The 22,045-nt window shown below is 40.2% G+C and overlaps 2 protein-coding genes across 5 annotated transcripts in view; one reads left to right on the top strand and one right to left on the bottom strand.

Annotated features, from left to right (window-relative positions):
• Positions 1 to 4,967, bottom strand: part of emsy (EMSY transcriptional repressor, BRCA2 interacting) — a 29,592-nt gene extending 24,625 nt beyond the window's left edge. Inside the window, exons 1-7 of one of the 4 annotated variants that reach the window (XM_085470980.1) lie at positions 4,710 to 4,967; positions 2,614 to 2,707; positions 2,429 to 2,537; positions 2,229 to 2,328; positions 2,058 to 2,132; positions 1,562 to 1,737; positions 1,316 to 1,471 (exon numbers count right to left, since the gene is read on the bottom strand). In XM_085470980.1, the coding sequence (XP_085327106.1) occupies positions 1,316 to 1,471; positions 1,562 to 1,737; positions 2,058 to 2,132; positions 2,229 to 2,328; positions 2,429 to 2,534 (613 nt within the window). In that variant the 5' untranslated portion in view covers positions 2,535 to 2,537; positions 2,614 to 2,707; positions 4,710 to 4,967. The other 3 variants (XM_085470982.1, XM_085470979.1, XM_085470978.1) reach the window with 3 other exon arrangements.
• Positions 4,968 to 6,571: 1,604 nt separating this feature from the next.
• Positions 6,572 to 22,045, top strand: part of arhgef12b (Rho guanine nucleotide exchange factor (GEF) 12b) — a 46,992-nt gene continuing 31,518 nt past the window's right edge. Inside the window, exons 1-2 of the mRNA XM_085470983.1 lie at positions 6,572 to 7,242; positions 20,419 to 20,510. Of these exons, the coding sequence (XP_085327109.1) occupies positions 7,211 to 7,242; positions 20,419 to 20,510 (124 nt within the window). The 5' untranslated portion in view covers positions 6,572 to 7,210. The remainder of the gene's footprint in view (positions 7,243 to 20,418; positions 20,511 to 22,045) is intronic.

The raw sequence follows: 22,045 nt of genomic DNA on the forward strand, positions 1-22,045 counted from the left end.
TACACCATCCTCCCTATTCTGGTATTTTAAAGAGTACTTAGCGTAAATATTAAGCAACCTAACTAATAGGGTTCCAACTCCCAGCAACAACAAAAATAAATAAATAAAAAATAGGGAACCACCCCTCACGCTCCACCTCATGATGCTTAATCGACGTAATCAACCTTAATTTGATGCAGTGTGGAAAAAAATGCACAGAAATCAATTATTTTTCAAGAAATATTAAATAGATTCAACATCTTTCTTCAACAAAATTGCAGACTGCACAGATGGTACCTTCCCAAAGGAAAAAGTACTATAGCTTACTAGGGTATATACAGTATATATATATTAGACTTAATAGTCACTATATACAGTAATGGACTTCTATTCATTTTGCATCAAATTAAAACTTTGGGTGTCAGATAATTATTTATTAAAAGCTCGACATTTTAAATGAGAATAAGAAAGAAAAGTATGTCTTTGTGCCCCCTTTTCCCTGTTAATGCCCTATCGGCCCCCCTGGCTAAACTTTGCTAGATCCGCCCCTGCACAGTTACCAGCGTCAGCTACGTAGAAAAAGATCCTCCAGTAGAAAGTAATATTAAATAAATTCTAACAGCAGCTGATCAAGCTTAAACGTGCTGCTAACAAAAGCAAACTAGAGACACGGACTCGCGACAGAAAAGCCGATCAGCTGATCGTTAAGCAGTTTCATGATTGAAGTAGCAGCAAGAAGAGGCAGTCGCTCCATATATCAGTTGTTAAGCTTAACGCAGGAATGCTTTACAAACATTCAGAGATGGACTTACACACTTGCTTTACTTCTCTCGGGATAACTTTGTCGGAGATGAAATGCCGGGTTGCTAGCGAAGCTCCAAATGCTATCCAGACCACCGACCGGTCCTGCATGCCACAGCCGCTCTATCACGTGATGCATACTGCTCCGACGTGCTAACGTTCTGAGGTGAGTTACGGCGTGTCGCAAGTTTTGTGAGGTGCTTTCGTGATATTTAATGGATCGGATTACATTTTTTATTTTTCTCCGATATCCGATCCAGTAATTTAGGTCAGTATCGGACCGATACCGATACGTAATATCGGATCGGTCCATCTCTACTCTCAAATATGTCAAACTAATCATTTAAGGGACTATGTTTGTGACATGTTAATTAGCCATGCAGTTAGCCTCCTCCCTGAAAAGTATTTTTAATTTTATTTATATAGCAGCAAATCACAACAGTCGGCTCAAGTTATGTTGCTATTTATTATTTCCCTTTCATGTTGCTTCCGTCCAAAGCAAGAGAAAAGTTGATACGATGTTGCTGACACTCACTTTTCACATACACAGTGCTGCCGCTGGGCAGCACCACCACGTTGGATGAAGGGCTGGGTGGCCGTGGAGATTTCACTGTTGCTCCTATAGGGCCGCTGGTCGCCGTGGTGCTGGTGGAGGTGCAGGTGGTGCTCGTGTAGGAGTAGCACACCACGACTACAGGGAGGAAATGAAACACATCATTCAATGCCCAAAGTGTTTGAAAACAGCCAGAGTCCGATGCAAAGTGAATGTTTCTGGCTTTACCCTCTTTGTTCCCCGTTTCAGCTGGCAGCAGGAGGGAGGCGTTCTGATTGGCCGTGGCGCTGGCCACAGCGTTAGCTGTGACTGTAAAGGCCGTCTGGGGAACCAGCCTCGGCATCAAAGGAACAAGCCTCCGCCCTTCAATGGACCACTCAGAGGAGCTGTTTGGACCCGACATGCTGAAAAAGAACGGAAATCTGATTAGAGGACGGCACGAGAGGAAACGTTATAAGTCCTCAAAGTTACTCAGGCTCAGAGTCAGGGTACAACAAAGGCCTGTTTAAAACCTAAAGCTTTTATTTCCACATGCTTTCACTCCACACCTTACAGTTTGACAAGCACTGGAGCAGAGGTTGGTTAAATAAATAGCCAAATAGCTCATTGTTGCTAAAGTGAATGAGGAAAAGACTAATGAAAACTTTGAGGAAAACCTGAATACGTCCCTTTTGCTCTCCTCCACAGACATTACAGAGCTGGACTTAAACAGTCTCATACTTACTGATAAGCGATGGTGGTGAGGCGCTCATCGTTGACAGCCCTGCGGACCTCTGCGCGATGACGCTCTGTAGAGATGCTGTGAGGGCAAGGGTAAAAAGGAAAGGCTGGTTTTAAATAAACCTAACTCTGCAAGCAAAAATGAAAGAAACTATTTAAAAACAACAAATATTACCCGAGGATTTTAGTGAGCTCGCCCAGCAGATCCTTCTTGTCCTTTGTCAGGTCTCCTTGGGCTCTCAGAGCGCTGATGACCCCAGCGTACGCCTCCAGCTCTGCGACACACAAACATCAGTCTGTAAATGTTGCAGGTCTTTTGCATATAAAAGAGATTCAATCAGAGCCACTGATAACATTGCACTGCTTTGAGCTCACCCAGTTTCCGCAGAATTCTTTTGCACTCATCCCTGCCCAGGTCAAGGATGGTGGGCCACACCACCGGCATGGTACCAGCTAGCACTGGTTTCTCCAGCTGAATCATTGGCTAAGAAGACAGTAAGCAAGAAGGCAAGTTAGGACTCGATTTCCCATAAACCACAGTGCTTCATGGTTAAGCTCACCAGGCCCCGTGCACTCTTTCTTCAAGAGCTTCAGCAAACTGTCATTCCATGGAGGTAAATTGGACTCATCACGATATAACAAGCAGAGTTTTTCCTGAATATAAAACATGTCAGCACAAAGAGTTTTACGACCAGGACTAGCAAAAATAAAACCGTTAAAACTATTTTTATACAGAATTTAATTTACTCAAGCGCAAATATATTTATGTTTATCGAATGGCCAAAAATAACAGGGAAACGCTAAGACTTCTAATAATTAAGGTAACACAGATTCTGTTTTATATGAACCATATAAAATAGGCCAAATCCTGATGAGGTCTCTGACGTAAACAAAGGGGACAGTCATTAAATGTGGAAATGAACCGCTTCTCCTTTGTTTCCCTTACATGTAGCGACATCTAAAAATCAATATGGGACAGATACCACAAATTTTAACAAAATAAATAACAATATTATAACAGTGACAACACAATGATTTGGAAATGGTCTCATATCTACATGGCACCTTTCTCTAGTCTTTCTCACTACTCCAAGCCACTGTAGCCGTACATCAATACAGTGCTTTATTCTTCAGTATTAAGCACTTTATCTACCTCACCAACTGCTCTAATATGCAAGTCTTTGGACAGTAGGATGAAGGTGCTGGACTATTAAAAAACACCAAATGTCAACACATGAAAAGGTGTGATAGTCCACCTTAGGTAACAGAAGAGAGTTAAGGGAAGCAAGTTCAACCTAGCCAGGCTTTCTTTGTGATAGCTGACTTGAAAAAGCGTCAAATCCAGATCAGCGATAACAACGAAGAGAAAATATAACACTTCTGGACCATTTTAAACTGAAACGCTGAACATAAGCTGCTCTTAATTAAGTTTTTCAGCACATTACCGTGGTGATCCAAGTAAGAAAAGACCCACCTTCGTAAGAATGAAAGCTATTAACCCCTTAATCTCTCTTCATACTACACTGCTCTCCATTGTATTGTGTTCATTTGACCTGCTACCTCTGCTCTTTGCTTAAATTTAATATAGGACTTTCAATATCCGGTCACAGGAGTATGTAAGAGTATGGAACTACATTTCTTTATTTCATTACATTTTAAGTTAAAGATTATATTTTTTTAAATTGTTTCATGTATGTGCCTTTTATTATGTGTATGCCCACTTAAACTGGATATATATTACTATATATAAATATATATTAGATACATGGCCACCAATTAGACAACCTATTCATACTAATAACAAATGCTATAATCTTAACAAATGGATTGCTTTGCAAATAAAGTAGAAGAAAAACCATTATCTTGTAATTTGCATTTCTAAAACAAATACTTGCACAAGTCTGAACATGCAAAACAGTCTGCAGTTAAGCAGTCTGCAACCAGCGACTGCACTTGACTCATTTAAAGCATGCATTGCCACATCAACACAGCTGTCAGTGGAAACAGGGATGTTCAGCTATTAGACAGACGTAGTTTAGTATCACATCTTTGGTTGGTTCATTTTACTCTAGAGCAAAAAAGCTGAATGAAGAGGCTCCAAAAAGTGTGCTTTCTGTCGGGGACTGTGTACGCCTCTCCCGGCTAGATTGCCCCAGACCAGCCCGCACAGATGTCAGTAAGAGCTGAACAGTTAACAGTCGGTGTTCCGCCCATCACCGGGCCTCTCAACCAATAAACACTGCCAACAAAATACATAAAAATTCTTCTTTGGTTTAATCTAACTCAACCCTATTGCAGACTTTACATGCCGAAGAGCACTGAAGGTGCTAACACTTAGAAAAGGAAAGCGGTTTTCTCTCTGGGTCAGGCATTATGCTGTAAACAATGAAAAATGTTGCTGCTACATTTTCTGGGTCAATTTCTGTTAGTACGTCGCAAAACAACGGTGCATACCGCCCTCATCAAACTGCTCCGCGATGCTTCCAGTGCGGTGCAAATATGTCCAATAACCTCAGGATACATACTAGCATGCCCCCAGAATGAAGTACCAGTAGATGAGCATCATATTTAGTCATCTTGATGACAAAAACCTTTGCAGTGGATGCTGTTAGCTTAGCTTAGCAACCTAGCTGTTTCTATGAGCCAAACGTCTCACCGTCCGGTAGCAGTGCCACTTCAAGGCCTTCGGAAAGCCGCCATCCCAATAAACATGGCCGACCGCAAGACATTTAGATAGTTTACCACATCGTGAAGGAGATCTCTAGTGAAAGTGCCAAAGAAAACGGGAGCTAAGGTGCTAAAACAGCTGATCTGCCTAAATATGTGACAATGTTTATGTTGTCTGTTTTTTTTTTTAAGTATCTGTGGTTGGCCTGTGGACGGATGCCCTTCTTGTTCGTGTAACAATCCTTGTTGCTGCTTCTTCTGTACCAGTGCACTGGTGCCCCCTACAGGCGTTTGATTGTAAGTCCGCCAAAGACAGTTGATCAGCCAGTTTACAATGAACCACATTGTCAAATAAAGATCTATAGTCTCCGGGTTGACTTAAAAAACAAAACGAAACCATAATATATAGTGCAATATCGTCAACTAAGACAAAAAAAAATAAAATCAAAGCAGGGTCAGGGCCAAAACCATTGTAAAAGACTGATATCACCTTGGCACCACCTGTTCGAACCTGCACTTTCAGATTAACAGTAACACATATAGTAATATATTAATATTCTATTGATATGAAGTACGCTCATGTCAGAAAACTTTACTGCAGAATAGCTCCAGACCTGCAGACATCAACTGACCCCTGCACTTTATGGTCCAGTTGCCTCTTTTGTATTGTGTGCATGTGCTACTTTGTGATTTGCCTAATGTTTATTTCTTTTTTTGTTTTTTAAGTAACAGTTTTAAGGGATGCTTGTGTAACATTTATTTAATCATACATGAATGTATGCATGTAGTTTCAACCTTGTTGCACCACACAGGAGTGGCTCAGTGACTCATCCCAATCTCAAACTGCTTTATTTCTAATGACAACAAAGATTTCTATTCTATACTATATTTTTACATGTCACTTGTTGTCACGTGTTGCTTTGTCAATTAATAGCGAAATATTGTAATATAATAATACTTTATGCACGGATCAGTAATTGTTCTGGAAACTAAATAAATCTGAATTGAAGTGGCAGCAAAAACTCGAGAACAAATAAAAATAGAAACCATTTAGATAATGCAAAACTATTAACTCTGGTATTAAGGATAACAGAATTTGATCCATTTACATTTGTCCAACCCATTTTACATTGTGGGTCACACAGCCCAGTTTTGTCTTAAGTAGTGTGGACCAGTGGCCCTTCTCTGTCAGTGTAAAGAAGTTTATACATATTTATATAAATATAGTTTATGGATTTAAATATGCAGAACGTTTTGAGTGTATGGATTATTAAAGCCAGGAGGTTCATAAAATAAAATGATTAATCAGCTAACAGATTAAAGCAGCTTAAGTATCAGACAGACCTGTTAGTTATTTAAAGGGATAATATTAAATGAGAAAACTCTCAGTGCGCTATATTCCAGTATATGCTGAGGAAATTAAGAAAAGAGGAAATTAAGTCTGCACCCCCAGAGCGCCTTCTTAATGTGCTCCAAGCCACGCTGAAATAAAACCGACATCCATGTATGGCATAAAATAGAAGTTAAACAAAGCAGCAGTTTAAATAGATGAAAACACGTAAAGACTTTTCTACATAATATCTGCAAAACCCGATCCTTTACAGCACAAATTGTGCTTGGGTAAAGTGTATCTGTGTGTAATCAGATTAACTTTAAGAGTGTGTTGCACAGAAAGTGATTCACTGTTAGATAAGGTAAAAACAAACAAACAAACAAACCCCACCATATTCGTTATAAAGCGTATAGTTTAGAGAACTCCGATGGGCTCCTAAACGCATCGTGATGGAAGGTGTGTTTTTCCTCCTCTTTTCACTTCTTTTTTGGGGAGGGGGCACAAAGCATTTCCTCTTTCCCAAATGCATCACACAGCAGAGCAACGACCGCGACTCTTCGCACAAATTAGCGATAAGATCGGCTGCGGGATGCCCCAGAAAGCACGAACCGTCCACATCCACGCAGTGAACAACACCGGGACGTCGCGCAAATAAGAGGGGGGAAAAAGTTCATTTTGGATCCAGCAGCCAAAGTTTGACGTAATTCTCCCCCGGACACCAGGAATAGTCTGGAGTGTCATCATGGAAGTATTTCCTAAGGAAAAACAAGAGATTCTCTCTCTCTCTCTCTGAACTTGAAGGTAATCTGAGAATGTGAAAGCTGGGGAGAAAAACCAGTTTTTTTCCAGATGTCCATCTCCTGATGCAGGCAGCGGCTGCTTTCTGAAAGAAGCGAATTTCATTTCATCACTTCTGCTGGAGTTTAAACAGCTGGATCGTCCCATAGATACATAAAAACACACATTCTGTGTCTCCGAGGAGCTTTACTTTTGATTTTTAAACCTTCATGCTGGATGTAAAGACTAGGCAGCGTTTCGGGGACGTGCATGGACGCGTAGGAGACGAAATGAAGAAGCAGTTTTAGTACAGAAGAGTCGGGAGTTATGATGGTAATGTTGTTTGGGTGAAGCCGTCGGAAACTCACAAGGGAAGCCCAATGAGTGGCACACAGTCAACACTCGCTGACAAGTAAGTTCGCCACTCTCTCTCACACTCTCATTCTCTGCGTGTCTTTATTTGTTGCTTAATTTTGGCTTACGTGCTGACGAATGGGTTTTCGGGTCAGTTTTGTGAATGGAAAGACACCTTAGTGCACCACACCCGATTCCATTAAAAAACACCTGATTTTAAAATATATTCCCGGCTGGAAAACATAAACAACACATAATCGGATTGGATTATTTGTATTTTAGTTTCGTATTTTTCTTTTTTGTTAATTCGGCGATTTAATGATTCAATTCATCTATGTATTTTAATGCTTAGACTTTTTTATTTTAATGCTTATTTTAAATGTAAATTAAAAGCTGGATTTTAATACACTTAAAGTTGTTTCATCTACTACTTGGACTGCCGAACAAAGCACACGGCTTTGATAAACACTTAAGCAACTTTAATAATCTCACAGCAACGTTATCCAGGTAATAACGACAGGGAAAATCAAAATTTACAGTTTTCTCAGTGGAGTTCATGAACATGTCCATTGTAAAACTAATTGGCCACAGAACTGGGCAGGGTTTTCCCCTGTTTGACTCCAGAATATGACTGTCAGAGTTGAACCAGAAGAGGGATATTTCGTGGTGCTGCTATGTTTTCAATTAGTTGTCTCTAATATATTGCTTAATTTGAGAGTTTCCTGAGTATTTTTGTTGTATACTCTTGAAAGGCATCCATTAGTACTTGTTCAGTGAGTCAGCATGTTTTCTAGGATACACACAGGAATCACCACCAGTCACTGGACCTTCGACATCTCCAAATCCTTGACTAAAGTCACATGACTTCAATACAGGCAGGGAGTTTCACTGACAGGCTGTAGCAAAGGGAAGCAGGTATAATGTATTAACCCCCACCCTTATTAATCACTGATAACAACCTCAAAAAAAGAATCAATCATTATTTTATGTTTTCATGTTGTTCGGTGTCTTCCTTCTCTGAGATAGAAACATTACAGGCTGACTTTGACTCACATTCAATCCCATATAAGCTATTTCTGTATTTGTTTTTCTTACACTTTGCAGTCAGGAGTTTTCTTTGAGGAAACTATTGAATAAAAGCACACATGACTGCCTTGGAGAGTCAAACAAAGTCATTTGATTTCTCGACCTTCAGCCTGCAGGAAGGACCCAGTCAGTCGACTGCTTTGCTGGTTTTTTAAGACGAGTCTCTTCTGTGTTCATATCTGCTTAATGATCATACAATCTTAATGATTCTTAATAGGCCTTAGAAGAGAAAGCCTGCCAAAATATGACTCATAAATCATACAGACTGAGTCATGTAACTCAGTCTGTATTTGAAACTAGGACTGTCCTGTATAACTATTAACATTGACACAGGTGTTCTTTTTTTAAATTAAACTAAGGCGCTGGTTAGCCTAGTTTAGCACAGTAGCTAAAAGTATCAGGAAATTGCTTATTCTGGTCTCGCTCCGACACAAAGGTACCAAATGTGCTAATGTCACTGTTAAAATAATGTAGAGAAATGGTTAGTAATGCATTTTTAGTTGTGTGTAAATTTATTTAGAGATATGCAAGATGTTTATTTGTTGGAGATCTTGATGAATGAGCGATATTTGGAGGTCTCTGTAGGCCAGGGGTGGGGGAACTCCAGGCCTCAAGGGTCTTGCAGGTTTTAGACGTGTCCTTGATCCAACACAGCTGATTTTAATGGCTAATTTACCTCCTCAACATGTCCTGAAGTTCTCCAGAGGCCTGGAGTTCCCCACCCCTGCTGGAGGCCTTTTTGATTTGGAGGAACCCTGGCTAGCTTGTTGACATCACCGAATCGTTGGTGAGCGGTCGCTGGAGTTTGCGGGCTGTCATCAGGTGAAATCAGTCAGGAAGAGGGTGTTGAACCAAAAACCTTCAAGTGATTGGTTTGGTTAGTGGCTCACTGGTCCAGCTGCCTCTAGTTTGCATCAAAGGCTTTCTCCAGATATTTGCTATTTACTCTCAGGGCTGTAGTGAAACTTCAGAAAGTGCCACACAAACTGGATGACGTTGATGGTTGCCACGGGAACACGGATGAGCCCAGAGGCCTGCATGACTGGGGCCCTACACACAGCTATAGAAGAAGTGATTATCAATCTTCTTAGTTCACTCTGGATGAAACTACTTAAGAGCATGTCGAGAAATGTTGTCTAAAACCACCACAATGATGTTTATCCATTAAAAAAAACAATCAAGTCCAAGATTGCTGGAACTATAACCACAAAAAGCAGTTTGGTTTTAATAAATTCTGATCTTCGCTGAGATCCTTTAGATATAAGCCGCTTAGTTCATGATGAATATGAGGTCATTGTTTATTACATTTTTAAACTAGTTAGCAGCTTATAATAATAATAATAATAATAATAATAATAATAATAAACTTTATTTATAAAGCACACTAAAAAACCAAGGGTATACCAAAAGGCTTGACAAAATAAGATAGGAAAAAAAATTTGGGAGAGGGAAAAGAGAGAGAGAAAGGACCCGGCACGTATTAAATATAAAACCATGAGATTCATAATACATAAAAGTTGCAGAGATAATGATGATGTGCTGCAGAGATTTGCAAATGATGTAGTTGCTATTATTTGCATCAGCTTTACGATGATAGCAGTTTCAACTAACATGTGTGTTTGTTTGTTTGTTTGTTTGTTTGTTTGTTTGTTTGTTTTTCTTGGATAACGTTTTGGCACACATTGAGCACCATATAGGCCAATAATGATAAATCTAAATATGAGCCAGTGTTGCTTTATTTAAATTGGTTGACCAAAATACTGATTGGGTCTAATATGGAAATATCCATGCACCATATTTTAAATAACTGTTATGTGAAGGGAAAAAAACTCATCAACTTTAACAACAGCGCTATAAAATAATAGTAATTATAAATTTTGATTAAGGACACGTGGAAAAAGTGCAGACCTCGATCAAGAATGAAAATTCCCTCCACAGGGAATAAATTATAAAAAGCAATAAATTCTCTGGATCCAGAAGAATATCTCATTTGTTGAAAACATAAAAATGATGTTTCCTCGTTTTCTTATTCAAATTTAATATGTTACAACTTTTATTTCTCCTCAGATGTCATGTTTGATAGTGATCTCAGGACTCACTAAACCATCGTGAGTAGTGATGGGCGGTGTCTATGAAGGGTGGGGGACGTGATCAATTCAAACTTGTGGTCGACACTTACAGGGATTTCCTCATTTAAGGGAAAGGGTTACCCATGCTTGTCTTTGATGGACACATGCTCATCTGCTCAGTACTTCACTCATCACAGACCTGTTGTTGCTCAGGCTCGTGTGGCTGAACGCCACATGACCCTCTAAGAATTTAGACCTGGACGCCACCATCTCGAGTAACTAGTTAGCATGTTGTTCATTATAACCAGACAAATCGCTCTACCACTGACTAGCTGTCCTCCACCACCACCACCACCCAGTGCAGTGACTAGTAACAGCATTCCTGGTTTGAACCTGCGGGGCAGCTTCAGTGTGGAGTTCACATGTTCTCCCTGTGCCTGCATGGACTCTCTCCTCCCACAGCCCTGTTAGGCTAATTTGTGTATCTAAATTGGGCAAAGCTGTGAATGTTTGCCTGTCTCTACGAGACCTGCCCAGATTGCATCACTCTTGGATAAGCGGTAAAGAAAATTGAGGGGTAGCCTAACAAACAAAGAAACAAAGAAACCCAACCAATTACATAACCTTCTTGGCAGAGGTAATGGATGAAAAATATTGTATTGATTAACGAATAAGCCCTGACAGTATCATTTCCTCTGGACAGCTTCATCTAATGATCTCACGTTCACTCTCTGCCTCATCTTTATGGAAGAGCTACAACTGGAAACGTGACACTGATCATGTCTTTGTCTATATTAATTATTTACCAGCCTCTAACTGTAGAAATGGTAGTGCGCTGTGTATTTGAGGTCTTTGTTATCTGTGTTTTCATGAAATTCTTGCAGATTAGACGGCTTTGAATGGGACTGCTGCCGTCAGATGTTTGCTCGATGTCGTGCGATGACAAAGTGTCCGTCTGTCCCTCGCATACACACCTCTTTGTTGATATAATTTGTTTTACTATCTTAACAATACATGCACATTACTACATTACTGAAATGGCTCGTCATTGCCTGGTAACAAATGTGCCAACTCCAGCAGTGGTTGTGTCACGGCCTGGGGGCTGTCCAAGTGTTTCTCAGCGAGAAGAATTCAGCCCCCCCTTTGCAAGGTTTCTGGTAACATTTGCGATATTTTACGGTCTTGATGGGACACGTTCTCCCATCTGCCTCGCCTTGCAGAAGAAACTAAAACCATCCTCTTTCCTGAGGTTAATGAGTCTTGCTGGGCTTCAGGCGCAGGCACAGCTTCCTGCAGGTTGGACAGAAGCGGTAAGCTTTTAGACCTACAAAGGAATTGTTTATTACAGCTGGGATGGATCGGAAATATGGCTAAAAACAAGTCGGCAAAGGAAATAAACTCAGACAAACAGGTTAGACAGATTAATTAAAAAAAGAAAAGAAAAACAGTGAAATAATGTCTTTTGTAAACAGTGTTCACAGTTTGTAGATGTGCTTCCTTGTTCAAATTTGATCCATCCTGCTTGTCATACGTGTGCATGTGCAATGAGGCGTCATCACTTTTAGTTTTATCTCCACATGGTTTAAACTGTTTGGATAATCTGGTGGTTTGTTTATCAGACTGCTGCTGGATATACTGAGGTCAGTCGGTTTTGTGGAGAATGATATTGATAGAATTTAGAGGACTGTTTGTAAAATGTAAAGATGCAGTTCTTTTTTTTTTTTACTTTAACAAAAAACTGAATGTTGAGGAGAAAAATGCTGCAGGTAGGAACAGTGTTCTTCATGGCGTAAGCATGCACGATTGTCTCCATTTACCTGGATAATAAGGTCAATCTCATACCACTACCTGGGCTCTGACGCTAGTGAACGTTAGTTGCTGGTACAAACCTGATGAAAAGGACATCAAAAGCTAAGAACATGCAAAGGCATGTAAATCTGTCCCACTGACTTCCTGTAGAGCAATGGTTTCCACTGGTTTATCTTGGGATTCAGTCATTAGTCAAATATACACCTGCACATAGGTTTATGAGTTCTTGGTTAGCAGTTTATAAAAATCCTTTAGGAAAAAAAACTTCTATTAAAGATAATCCCCGTCTGTTGGCGCACGGCGATTGTGGGATTATGAGGGCGAGACGCATTAAAAGCCCCTGTTGACAGCGATCAGGTTAATAAGGGAGAAACGTATTAGTTTCACGATAGGGACAAGTCACAACTAACCACCGGTGTGGATGACACACCGCCTAATGAAGAGCATACAAAAAACCTTAGACAGCATTGTGAAAGCTACTCGTCTCATGGCTTCAGCTGTCAACAGCTCTCAGCCCAGGAACGTCATCTGCTGCGAGAAGTTGGTGTCGAGATCTAACATCTCGTCTCACACAAATGTGCTCTGCTAAATAAATAAATAAATAAATAAAGCACTGTGTCTGAGTCTGCTCGCTGAACTGCACAAAAGTGCTTGGTAGGTATGTGCTGGTGGAGTTCCTGACACTCAGATAACTGTCACAGAATTTCCTTAAGGATTAATAAAGTATTCTGATTCTGATTCTGATGATGAGCTTGAGCTGTAAAATTTGCCTCCAAAGAAGTGATGACATTTCAGATGACATACAGTCTATTTTCCACAGATATGATTACAGATACTCCTCAAAACTTTGGCTTTATCTTTGATGCACTTAAAAGTTGGAAAAAGGCTGCAGAGGCGAGATCAGGGAAGCAGTAGGATGCAGGAAGGAGGAGGTCAGACTGCATATTGTCTTTGTTGGAAGCTCATTTCAGTGCAGTTTCTAAATGCTCCCCGCCCCGTACTGTAAACCTGTCAGAGATTTTTTTGCTTTTTGCTTTTTTGTGAGTTTAAGTGATGCTGGTGTGGAGAATGAGTTATAAACCCAAACGCTTTGTTGCTCTGAACAGCTGTGTTGCTCTTTGTCAAACCGTTTTGCTGATCTATGGGTCCCCCCCCCCTCGCCTCACTGCCCTTTACCACCAGAGCCCAGACAGGAAGTGGTGACATCATTGCTAAACAATGTCCATCAGGCCCTTCCTGACTAAAACTCTGCTGGCGACACATCAGTGCAGGCTGACTACCAGCCGGACAGAGATCACGACATTTACAGTGCAAGAGCTTGCTAATAGAAACTGGAAAACCACTGGGTTTCCCTGACTGTAAGTTGACCTGAGATAGGATACTATATTAATGCAAGTTAAACAAACATAATATCCACAGGGAAGGTAAAAAGAGGCTATTTTAAAAATATATTTATAGGATCTTGTTGGATAAATAAGCCAACATTAAAAGGGTTTGAAAGGAACTTTATTAGTTACACCATGAGGTTATCAGGTTGAACCCCTTCATGCCTTTAGAACAGCTTAATTCTTCATGGCATAGATTCAGCAAGGTGATGGAAACATTCCTCCGAGATTGTGATCCATATGATATCCACATGATAGCATCACACGGTTGCTGCACATCCGTGATGCTAATCTCCTGCTCCACCAGATCCCAACGATGCCGTTTGAGTCCAGTGAACTCATTGTCATGTTCAAGAGAGCAGTTTGAGATTATTTGTGCTATCCTGCTGGAAAAAGTCATCAGAAGAAACTCACTGGAGATGGCAACAGTATCCTAGTCTTCTATTGTCCAATTTTTGGTAGCCCTGGTGAATTATAGCCCTGTTTTTTTTGTTTGGTTTTTTTTTGTTTTTTTACTTGGCTGACAGGAGTAGTACCCAGTGTGGTCTTCTGCTGCTGCAGCTCATCTACTTTAAGATTGTGCATTCAGTGATGCATACTTTGGTTTTAATGAGCTGCCTTCCTAACAGGCAGAGTGATCTGGCCATTACCCTCTGACCTCTGACATCATCAAGGCATTTTCACCAGGGGACGTGCTGCTCACTGGTCATTTTCTCTTTTTTAGACCATTAGAGATGACATTGTGGGAACCATCCCAGTAGATGAGCAGTTTCTGAAATACTCGGACAGTGCAGCAGTTAACTTCATGTTGTTCTTAATGGATGCAAGCATCAAAATTGGCACGCATACCGTGTCCGAACAGGAATAAACACACATTTTAGCACGTGTAGCCATGTAAATACATATATTTGACCTTTTATAGTAAATGTGGCTGAAACACACAGCGTATTTCTCACTGCTGAGTTCATTATGAAGTTAGTCCACATGATCAGTTTCTTAATAAACCCTGAGATTATGCAATAATTTGTCTTGTCACCTGAGGACAAACAGCTAAAAATTATATGTGCCTTTACCTTTACACGTATAATTAATGTGTTAATGTGTTTTATTTTATCCAGCTAGGGTCTGGAAGAAGGAACAAAAAGTCACCTTTCTGAAGCTCTGTTTGAAATTCAGCAGGTCATCCTGACCAAGTCCACATGCCCAGATACACTGAGTCGCTGCCACGTGATTGGCTGATTAAATATTTGCTTTGCTGAGCAATTCAACAGGTGTACCTAATCAGTAATCAGTGAGTGTACTCTCCCTGTTTTTTTTTAATGCAATCATGATTTGTGAGGCCAAAATGTACCTTTTGTGGTACCTGAAAATAATAAATTAAGTCTTTATTATTTAAATTATACATACACTACAGATTTAGTCCTTATATAGTGCTGGGTGAGTCTGTTTAATATTAAAACATCCATTTGAGGATGACTGGATAATCTTTAACAGCCCTTGTCGAGCGTTTTGATTGGATCACTGCTGGAAGTTCACAAGCTTCTATTGAATTTGGATGTTTGTGGAGGGAGCCAATAATGTCACATGGAAATGCAGAGTGATTTATTAATGGAGCAGGCATGATAATATTCATTTTGGAAAGAGTTGTTGTTTTACTTATGGAGAATTGATCTTACTAATGATCTTTGTCTGTGCATTTGTTCTTTTTTCCCCAAGGCAGCGTTCATGTGAAGGTGGTCCTTTCTGTTTAGTCCAGGATCCTTGAAATAGAGGGATTGGGGGGATGAAAATCAAATGAGTGATAGAGAAAAATAAAATTAGAAAGGCCATAACATATCAGGGATTCCACCCTGAGTTAGTGACACTGATGTCATAGAAATAGGGCCATCTATGAGCTTTGCAGAGGGTGCATAGGTCCTTCAGTGACACTTTATTTTATTTTGGCATCATCTCTCCTGTTGCTAAATGTCAACTTTTTCACTGGGAAGTAGTGGGTTTGGAGCTAGTTTTGGTCTTTTTATAGGCTTTGTTGAAATAAATAAAATATTAATAAGTATTGCTAACTTTATCCCTCAACAAAAAACAGTGACAGCCCAAACCAACTTAAATATCTCACTTTATATGAGACAGAGAAGCTCAGAGGGATATCAGCTGTGCCATCAGCAGATGTGGGCTGGCACTGATGAGCTGACGTGACAATGCTTGACTTTGTATTCTGCATGAATGCTACGCTCAATATTTTGGGGGTTGGGGGCTCTATGCACATTTCAGATTCCACAGACCTCAGTTAGCATGTTAAATGTTTGAGTTCATGACAGTACGGTTAGAAAAAGACTGAACTAGTATGATTTGTTTGGAGGTGTTTCCAGGAGAAAGCCTCTTCTCTCTAAAAAAGAACATACCAACATAACAGGTTTAGGTTTGCAAAGATTCATCTCAAGCACAGGACTTGTGGAACGATATCCTTTGGAAGATAAGACCAAAGTGAAGATGTTTGTGCAGATAAGCTGTGCTTGATGTTGGCCAGACATGGCCCTCTTCGTTATGCATTATGTCTCAACACCTCACACCAGCTGTGAAGCACAGTGGTGGAGGAGGCATGATTTGGGTACCTTGCAGTTACTAGGCTGAGTATGAACTCCTCTGAATGCCAAAGTTTTGTAGAGTGAAGTGTGAGCACTGTTTGCTGAAATTGAGTCGTGCAACAGCGTGTAAACATGTTTACAACAGAATGACTGAAAAAGAAAAGAATCAATTTGTTGCAGTGGTGCAAAGTCCAGACTTCAGCCTGACTGAAATGCTTTAGTGAGCTGTGGATAAATAAATGCCCCAAAACTTCAAGAGATATCAAGAAGAGTCATGATGAAGTAATATAAAAAACAATTACATCAAGTTATTGCTGCTGAAGGTGTTTCTAGAAGCTACTGAATCGTGGGAGGCATAAAGTCCTGTGCAAACTTTCTTCTCCAAAGCCTCAGAGCTGGTGCAGCTTTGATACTTGCACATCTCTGTATTCCAGCAAACAAACTACAGTACCAGAAATTTCCAGTCAGTCCCACATTAAGACCGCGGCTTTGGTTATTCACCTTTAAAATCAACTTTTTAACCTATTCCTACATTCTTTATATTCTTTTAGGACATTTAATTTGGGTTACAGAGAGCAAAATTAAAGCATAAATGATTTTGCATTTTAGTGTAGCCTGCTGCTTTCATAATAAACAGCGAGCGCTACTATATTTGGAGTTTTAGCTTCGTACTCATTGGCGTTCCAGTTTTCCAGCTCTCTGGAGCTAAGTCCTTTGCTGCTGTTATCATCCCACAGAGGAATTGTCTGGTATTTTTGGCATCTGAGGCCCGAGTAGATTGTTGCATGTTTTTTTTTTTTCTCTTTTGATAGCTTTGCAGTAAGCAAGCAAAGAAAGTCTGAGCTGTGACCATGTATTCCAGCCCAATGAGACTAAAACAGTTGATTTTAATGATCCCTTTTTTTCTAAGCTTCCAGGAAATGTTTCACATGGACATGAACTCTTTTCCTCCTTGTAAGACAACAAAAGGAGGTACATCGATTGTTAGGACTGAAACATGTCCCATCACTTGGTTTCAAAGACTGTCCAGCATGGTCAGATTCATCGAAGAGGTCGTCTAGTGTGATTTAGATTACATGGATCAGTTTTTCAGGACAAACGGTCCTATCAGGATATACGTGCTGCACTGTAAAAATATTACATCTCTGAACGGGAAAGGGGAAAAAAGTAATCCCCGAGCATTTAGTTTAGCTGATATTTAATGACTTGGATATCATGTTGATGGCTTAGGCGTCACAGTTTAAAGTGGGTGTGTGATTTTTGTGCTGAACATTCGGTAGATGTGCAGTTAAAGGCATTTTAAAACTGGTTTAATAACATCTGTGACTACGAAAAAGACACCATTAACTCTTTAAAGTTTTTAATAGGCCCACATAAAACACGTCGAGGTTCCCCATCTGTCTCTTAACAGCTTTTTTTCACTGAATTTAGGAATGTTTTTTCTGGTGACAATTTCTGAAAATGGCCCTGGCATTCAGAGTTTAATTAACTCTCCAGAGGGAAGCCATATTATTGCTGGCAACTTGGGGAGCTGTCATGGCACTTAGTGGCTTTCCTGCTGGATTCTGAGTAGAGCCCGGCTGATTTCTACTTCTGACATTGTTGACTAACTGGGGTTTAAGTAGGCGAGTAGCAGCAGGGTGCTGCTAATCAAAGCCACTTTATTATCAGTGATCATCAGCAAGTATGAGCAGATAAGTTTATCTGTCTGGACCATACAGGCTTGTGTTAACACAATGTCAACAATATCTCCCCAGATTTCACTTCAGACCTCAGTTGGCATATTAAATATTAAAGTTAATGACAGTGAAATTGGGAAAAACACTGAACGAGTATGGATTGCATTGAAGGGTTGCCAGGAGAGAGCCTCGTCCCTCTAAAACAAACATGACAGCACATTTTAGGTTTGAAAAGTTGTATCTGAACAAACCACAAGACTTCTGTAACAATGTCCTGAGTACAGAGAGACCAAAGCGGAGATATTTTGACATAATGCACAGCTCCATGTTTGGCTGACACCAAACACAGCACAAACGTCTCATACCGACTGTGAAGCATGGTAGTTGAGGGGTGATTATTTGAAGGACCTGAGCACCTTGCAGTCACTGAGCCAACCTTAAACTTCTCTGTTTACCAGAATATTCTAGAGTCAAATAAACTGGCTGATGCAGCACTATAGTGATCCCAAGCACATCCTAAAAACTACAGCAGAACAGCTGAAGAAGAAAATAATCAAGGTGTTGCAATGACAGGTTCAAAGTCCCGATTGAGATGTTGTGAGATGTGAGGAGACGTTAAGAGAGCTGTGCATAAGTGAATTCCCTCAAACCTCAGTGAACTGATGCAACGTTACAAAGAAGAGTCGGCTGAAATTCCCCTAGATCAATGTGAAAGGTCGATAAACTCAAACAGAAACTGATTACTTTAAGTTATTGCTGCTAAAGGTGGTGTGTGCTTTCTTTTTCACTCGACTGTATGTCAGCAACTTGCAGTTTTGAGTTTTTATGCACACTCATAAACCTTTTATTTTATTGTCAGAGTGTCATAACTCTGCGTGTTGTTGTGGAAGAACAGTGAAGCGTGTTTTCAGGCGTCACAAATGTTTTCGGCCCAAACTGCACGAATGTGTCGTACACATCACGAGCTGAGAGCTGAATTCCTCCCTCTTCTCATACACTTACTTACTGCCACCCCATGAGCAGGACTTAGTCTGCCCTTTTCTCACCATGTCCTATCAGCTGCTAATCTCTTCCAACCACGGCAAGGAGGAGGTTCAGATCTCAAGGTTAAAACCATAATAGTCTCCTGTTCAGCATAACCCACAGTTATCTCTTTTTGTCTGTAATTGTGAGGATCCACTGCATGTTTAGTCTGGTTCGTTTTCCAGGAGCCCGGCATACCGGAAAATATTCCTACGTCTTTGTCATGTGGTATCCCAGCATTTAATTACTTTCTTTCCTTTTCTTTGCCATAAGGAGAGTTTACACTGGATTGTTCACTTTAGGAGGTTTAGCTGAAATTTCCTAAGCCCAGTCTTCTGTCTTTCCTCAAAGACACCTCCTTCCTCCTCCTCCTTCCCGCCTCCCTCCTCTGCTTCTTTCTCAGCCCTCTCCCACATTCAGGAAACTCAGGCCAAGCCAAAAACCCTGGTCCCTGTTTCCGGGAATGTGTCCCACAAAGCCACAGTATAGTAAGTTGGCTCTGACGTGGGAGCCATTGTTAAGAGCCCAGGGCCCCCATTGTCCGAGGGAGGAACAGCAGCACAAACAAAACCCCCTCTTCTGGAACGAGTAGGGAGGGACGAGCTGAGGGAGCCTCAGCTATTAATAAATGAACTGCCACCTTCACGTCCAGCTCCAGTGGGGGATATGCTTATAAAATCCAAGAAAGTGGGAGTACATGGAGCTTAGTGAGTTGTTTTATTGGCAAATTATTCTAAATTAGACATCAGCAAGTCTGTAGTTCCACTTAGGGATGGACTAAGTGGAACTACAGACTCATCGACAGTTTTATCAAGTCAGAATTTTTAACCTACTTTAGAGACAGATCCCTGATAATCGGTACACCAAGGTACCTCAAAAAGTCAACTCAGTAACGTGTTAGTATAATTATCCCCTCAGGATAATCAGATAATTGCTTTAAAAATGCAAATAACTGGAGGTAAAAAATAAAAATAAAAATAAAAAAAAGCAGGTAGCTAAAATGCAAATGAGCGCCTGCATGTTGTTGAAATGTAAAGTTAAAGTAATTATAACTACAGACAATAGTAAAAAATGTGATTCAGGCTTTAAACATGTTTATTTCTGCTCTGGTTGGGCTTTTTAACATTGTTGTCTATGGGGCATTGACTCACTTTTGAGCCAGCCTCATGTGGCCACTAGAGGAATTACAGATTTTGGCACGCTACTAGGATGAAGGGAAATGACTCGAGATGGCTTTATTTTGCCAAGATAATGAAAAGCTGCACGTTTATTAAAACAGATACCCGTTAGAAGGATCTTTACAAGGTGGACAGAAACATTTAAACATCAATCAAAACATCTGCCCGGCTCTGCTGCTCCCACACTGCTTCCTGTGAAATAATTTAATGCATATTTTGAATATGCAGATACCCATAAAAGCTAAATGAATGGATGCCATGATGAGCAGCCAAACATTTTATATATATTTATGTATTTCATATAAGAATGAAAAGAGCAACATCAGGATTTCATTTGGAAGGACATTCGGAAAACAACTTCAGCTTTACTTAACTGCAGCTAAACTTTGACTTTTAAGGTTTGATGTTTTGTCTCTTTAGGACTCCAAGCATTCTCAACAGGGAGCCCACAGACTGGAAGCCAAAGAATGAGAAACCCTCTCCTTCCCTCAAACATGAGTTCGACCCTACAGGTAACAGACACAGATTTCTTTATTTTCTTGGATTTGTTGATCACTTTTGTTTTCTCATTTGCTTCATTCACTTTCTGCAGAATTTTCACTTTGTGAATTCAATGTGAAGGTTTATCTGTAAATATCCGTCATAAAGGCTCGATGAATGACGACGGATCGATTCTTAGCTCGTAACTCAACTTTCTAATCTCAGCTTGTACCGATGTGCGGGTGCAGAAATGAATTGTTTTGCATCACTTGAACGTTCTGTGGTGTTAACTTCAAATTAAGTTTAAATATCTTTCTGCTTTCAATAATTGGACAGACAAAAAATCAGTCTTTGCTCAGGGAAATAGCACAATAGTACGTAGACAAAGAGTTCCAGCTTCATCAGTGATGCAGCTTTCTTTTCTACACTTGTACTATTGAAGTGTTATTTTTCTAAGCCTGAACTTTTGCATCCAATTTGCTTAAAACTTTAAAACTGATATTGTCCACTAGAGTATTTATCACAGAGGCTGGCGGGGGAGCGAATAGAGATGGTGTGGGTGTAGGCTGTGCTCAGAAAGAAGTTGTGAAGGTGGTTGCCTGGGTTGCCGGGTTGACATTAATCCTTTCTGCCCTTTTGTTCACCCTGGAGTCTTGAGGCTCCTCATGGAGTCCAAAAGACAACCAATTATCCACTCAACTCTCTCTGATGGTTCTTTGAAGTGGGAGTAACCAGACAGGCAGATTGCACTAAACTTCCTCAGTGGCTGCAGGAAGAACATCAAGTTTTCCTGATCTAGCAGATGTTCTTTGCAGATTTCATGTTGCTGGTGAGGTTGATTTGTAGGATTTTATTATAGACGCAGCTCGGTTTGCAAAATGAGTCCCTGACCTCAGAGGACTGCAAAGATTGGTCAGATTAAAATGAGAACTACTAGCTGTGCTCCTGGCGTGAGCTGATGGGCATTTCTGTGCCATTTATGCGACATTTAGTTCAATGTCTAATTAGGGCGTCGCTTTCTTACCACTTAAAAAACAAAACGTGGGTAAGACCAATGGATGAGATTAAATCAGATTAATATTTATTCTACTCTTTGTAGCAGTTGTCATTTAAATATATTTTTGATGCATATTTGAGACGATACAAGTTAGGTTTTATATAACTTCTATCTTTTTCTTTTTTTTTCAAACATAACACAGATCTCATTGTGAAATTACATCAGTGTCTTTATATATTTAATTCATTCCCACTGGATAATAAAATCATGGTTGGTCTAGCACTGTACCGTTTTACCTGATCATTTTTATAAATATAGTGTATATAGTTAACAAAGAAGTCTGTGCATCTTTCATGTTAACAGGAATGAGGAACGAGGGGGATCATAGAGGATAACCACACTGCAAGTGCAGCATTTTAGTTACAGGCATTAGGTTGTTGCATTCAACCTTTAGATCAGGGCTGTCAAACAGTAGAAGTCCATCATAAACTCCAATCCGTTCACCTGAATGGCTTTGAAAAATGTGAAGGAGGATCAATTTCGGACTGTTAAATGTATTTTTATAAGTTT

Source organism: Copadichromis virginalis, linkage group LG10 (assembly GCF_057382275.1).
Source record: "Copadichromis virginalis isolate Kocher_CV1m ecotype Utaka linkage group LG10, C_Virginalis_male_GT1.1, whole genome shotgun sequence".
NCBI classification, from domain to species: domain Eukaryota; kingdom Metazoa; phylum Chordata; class Actinopteri; order Cichliformes; family Cichlidae; genus Copadichromis; species Copadichromis virginalis.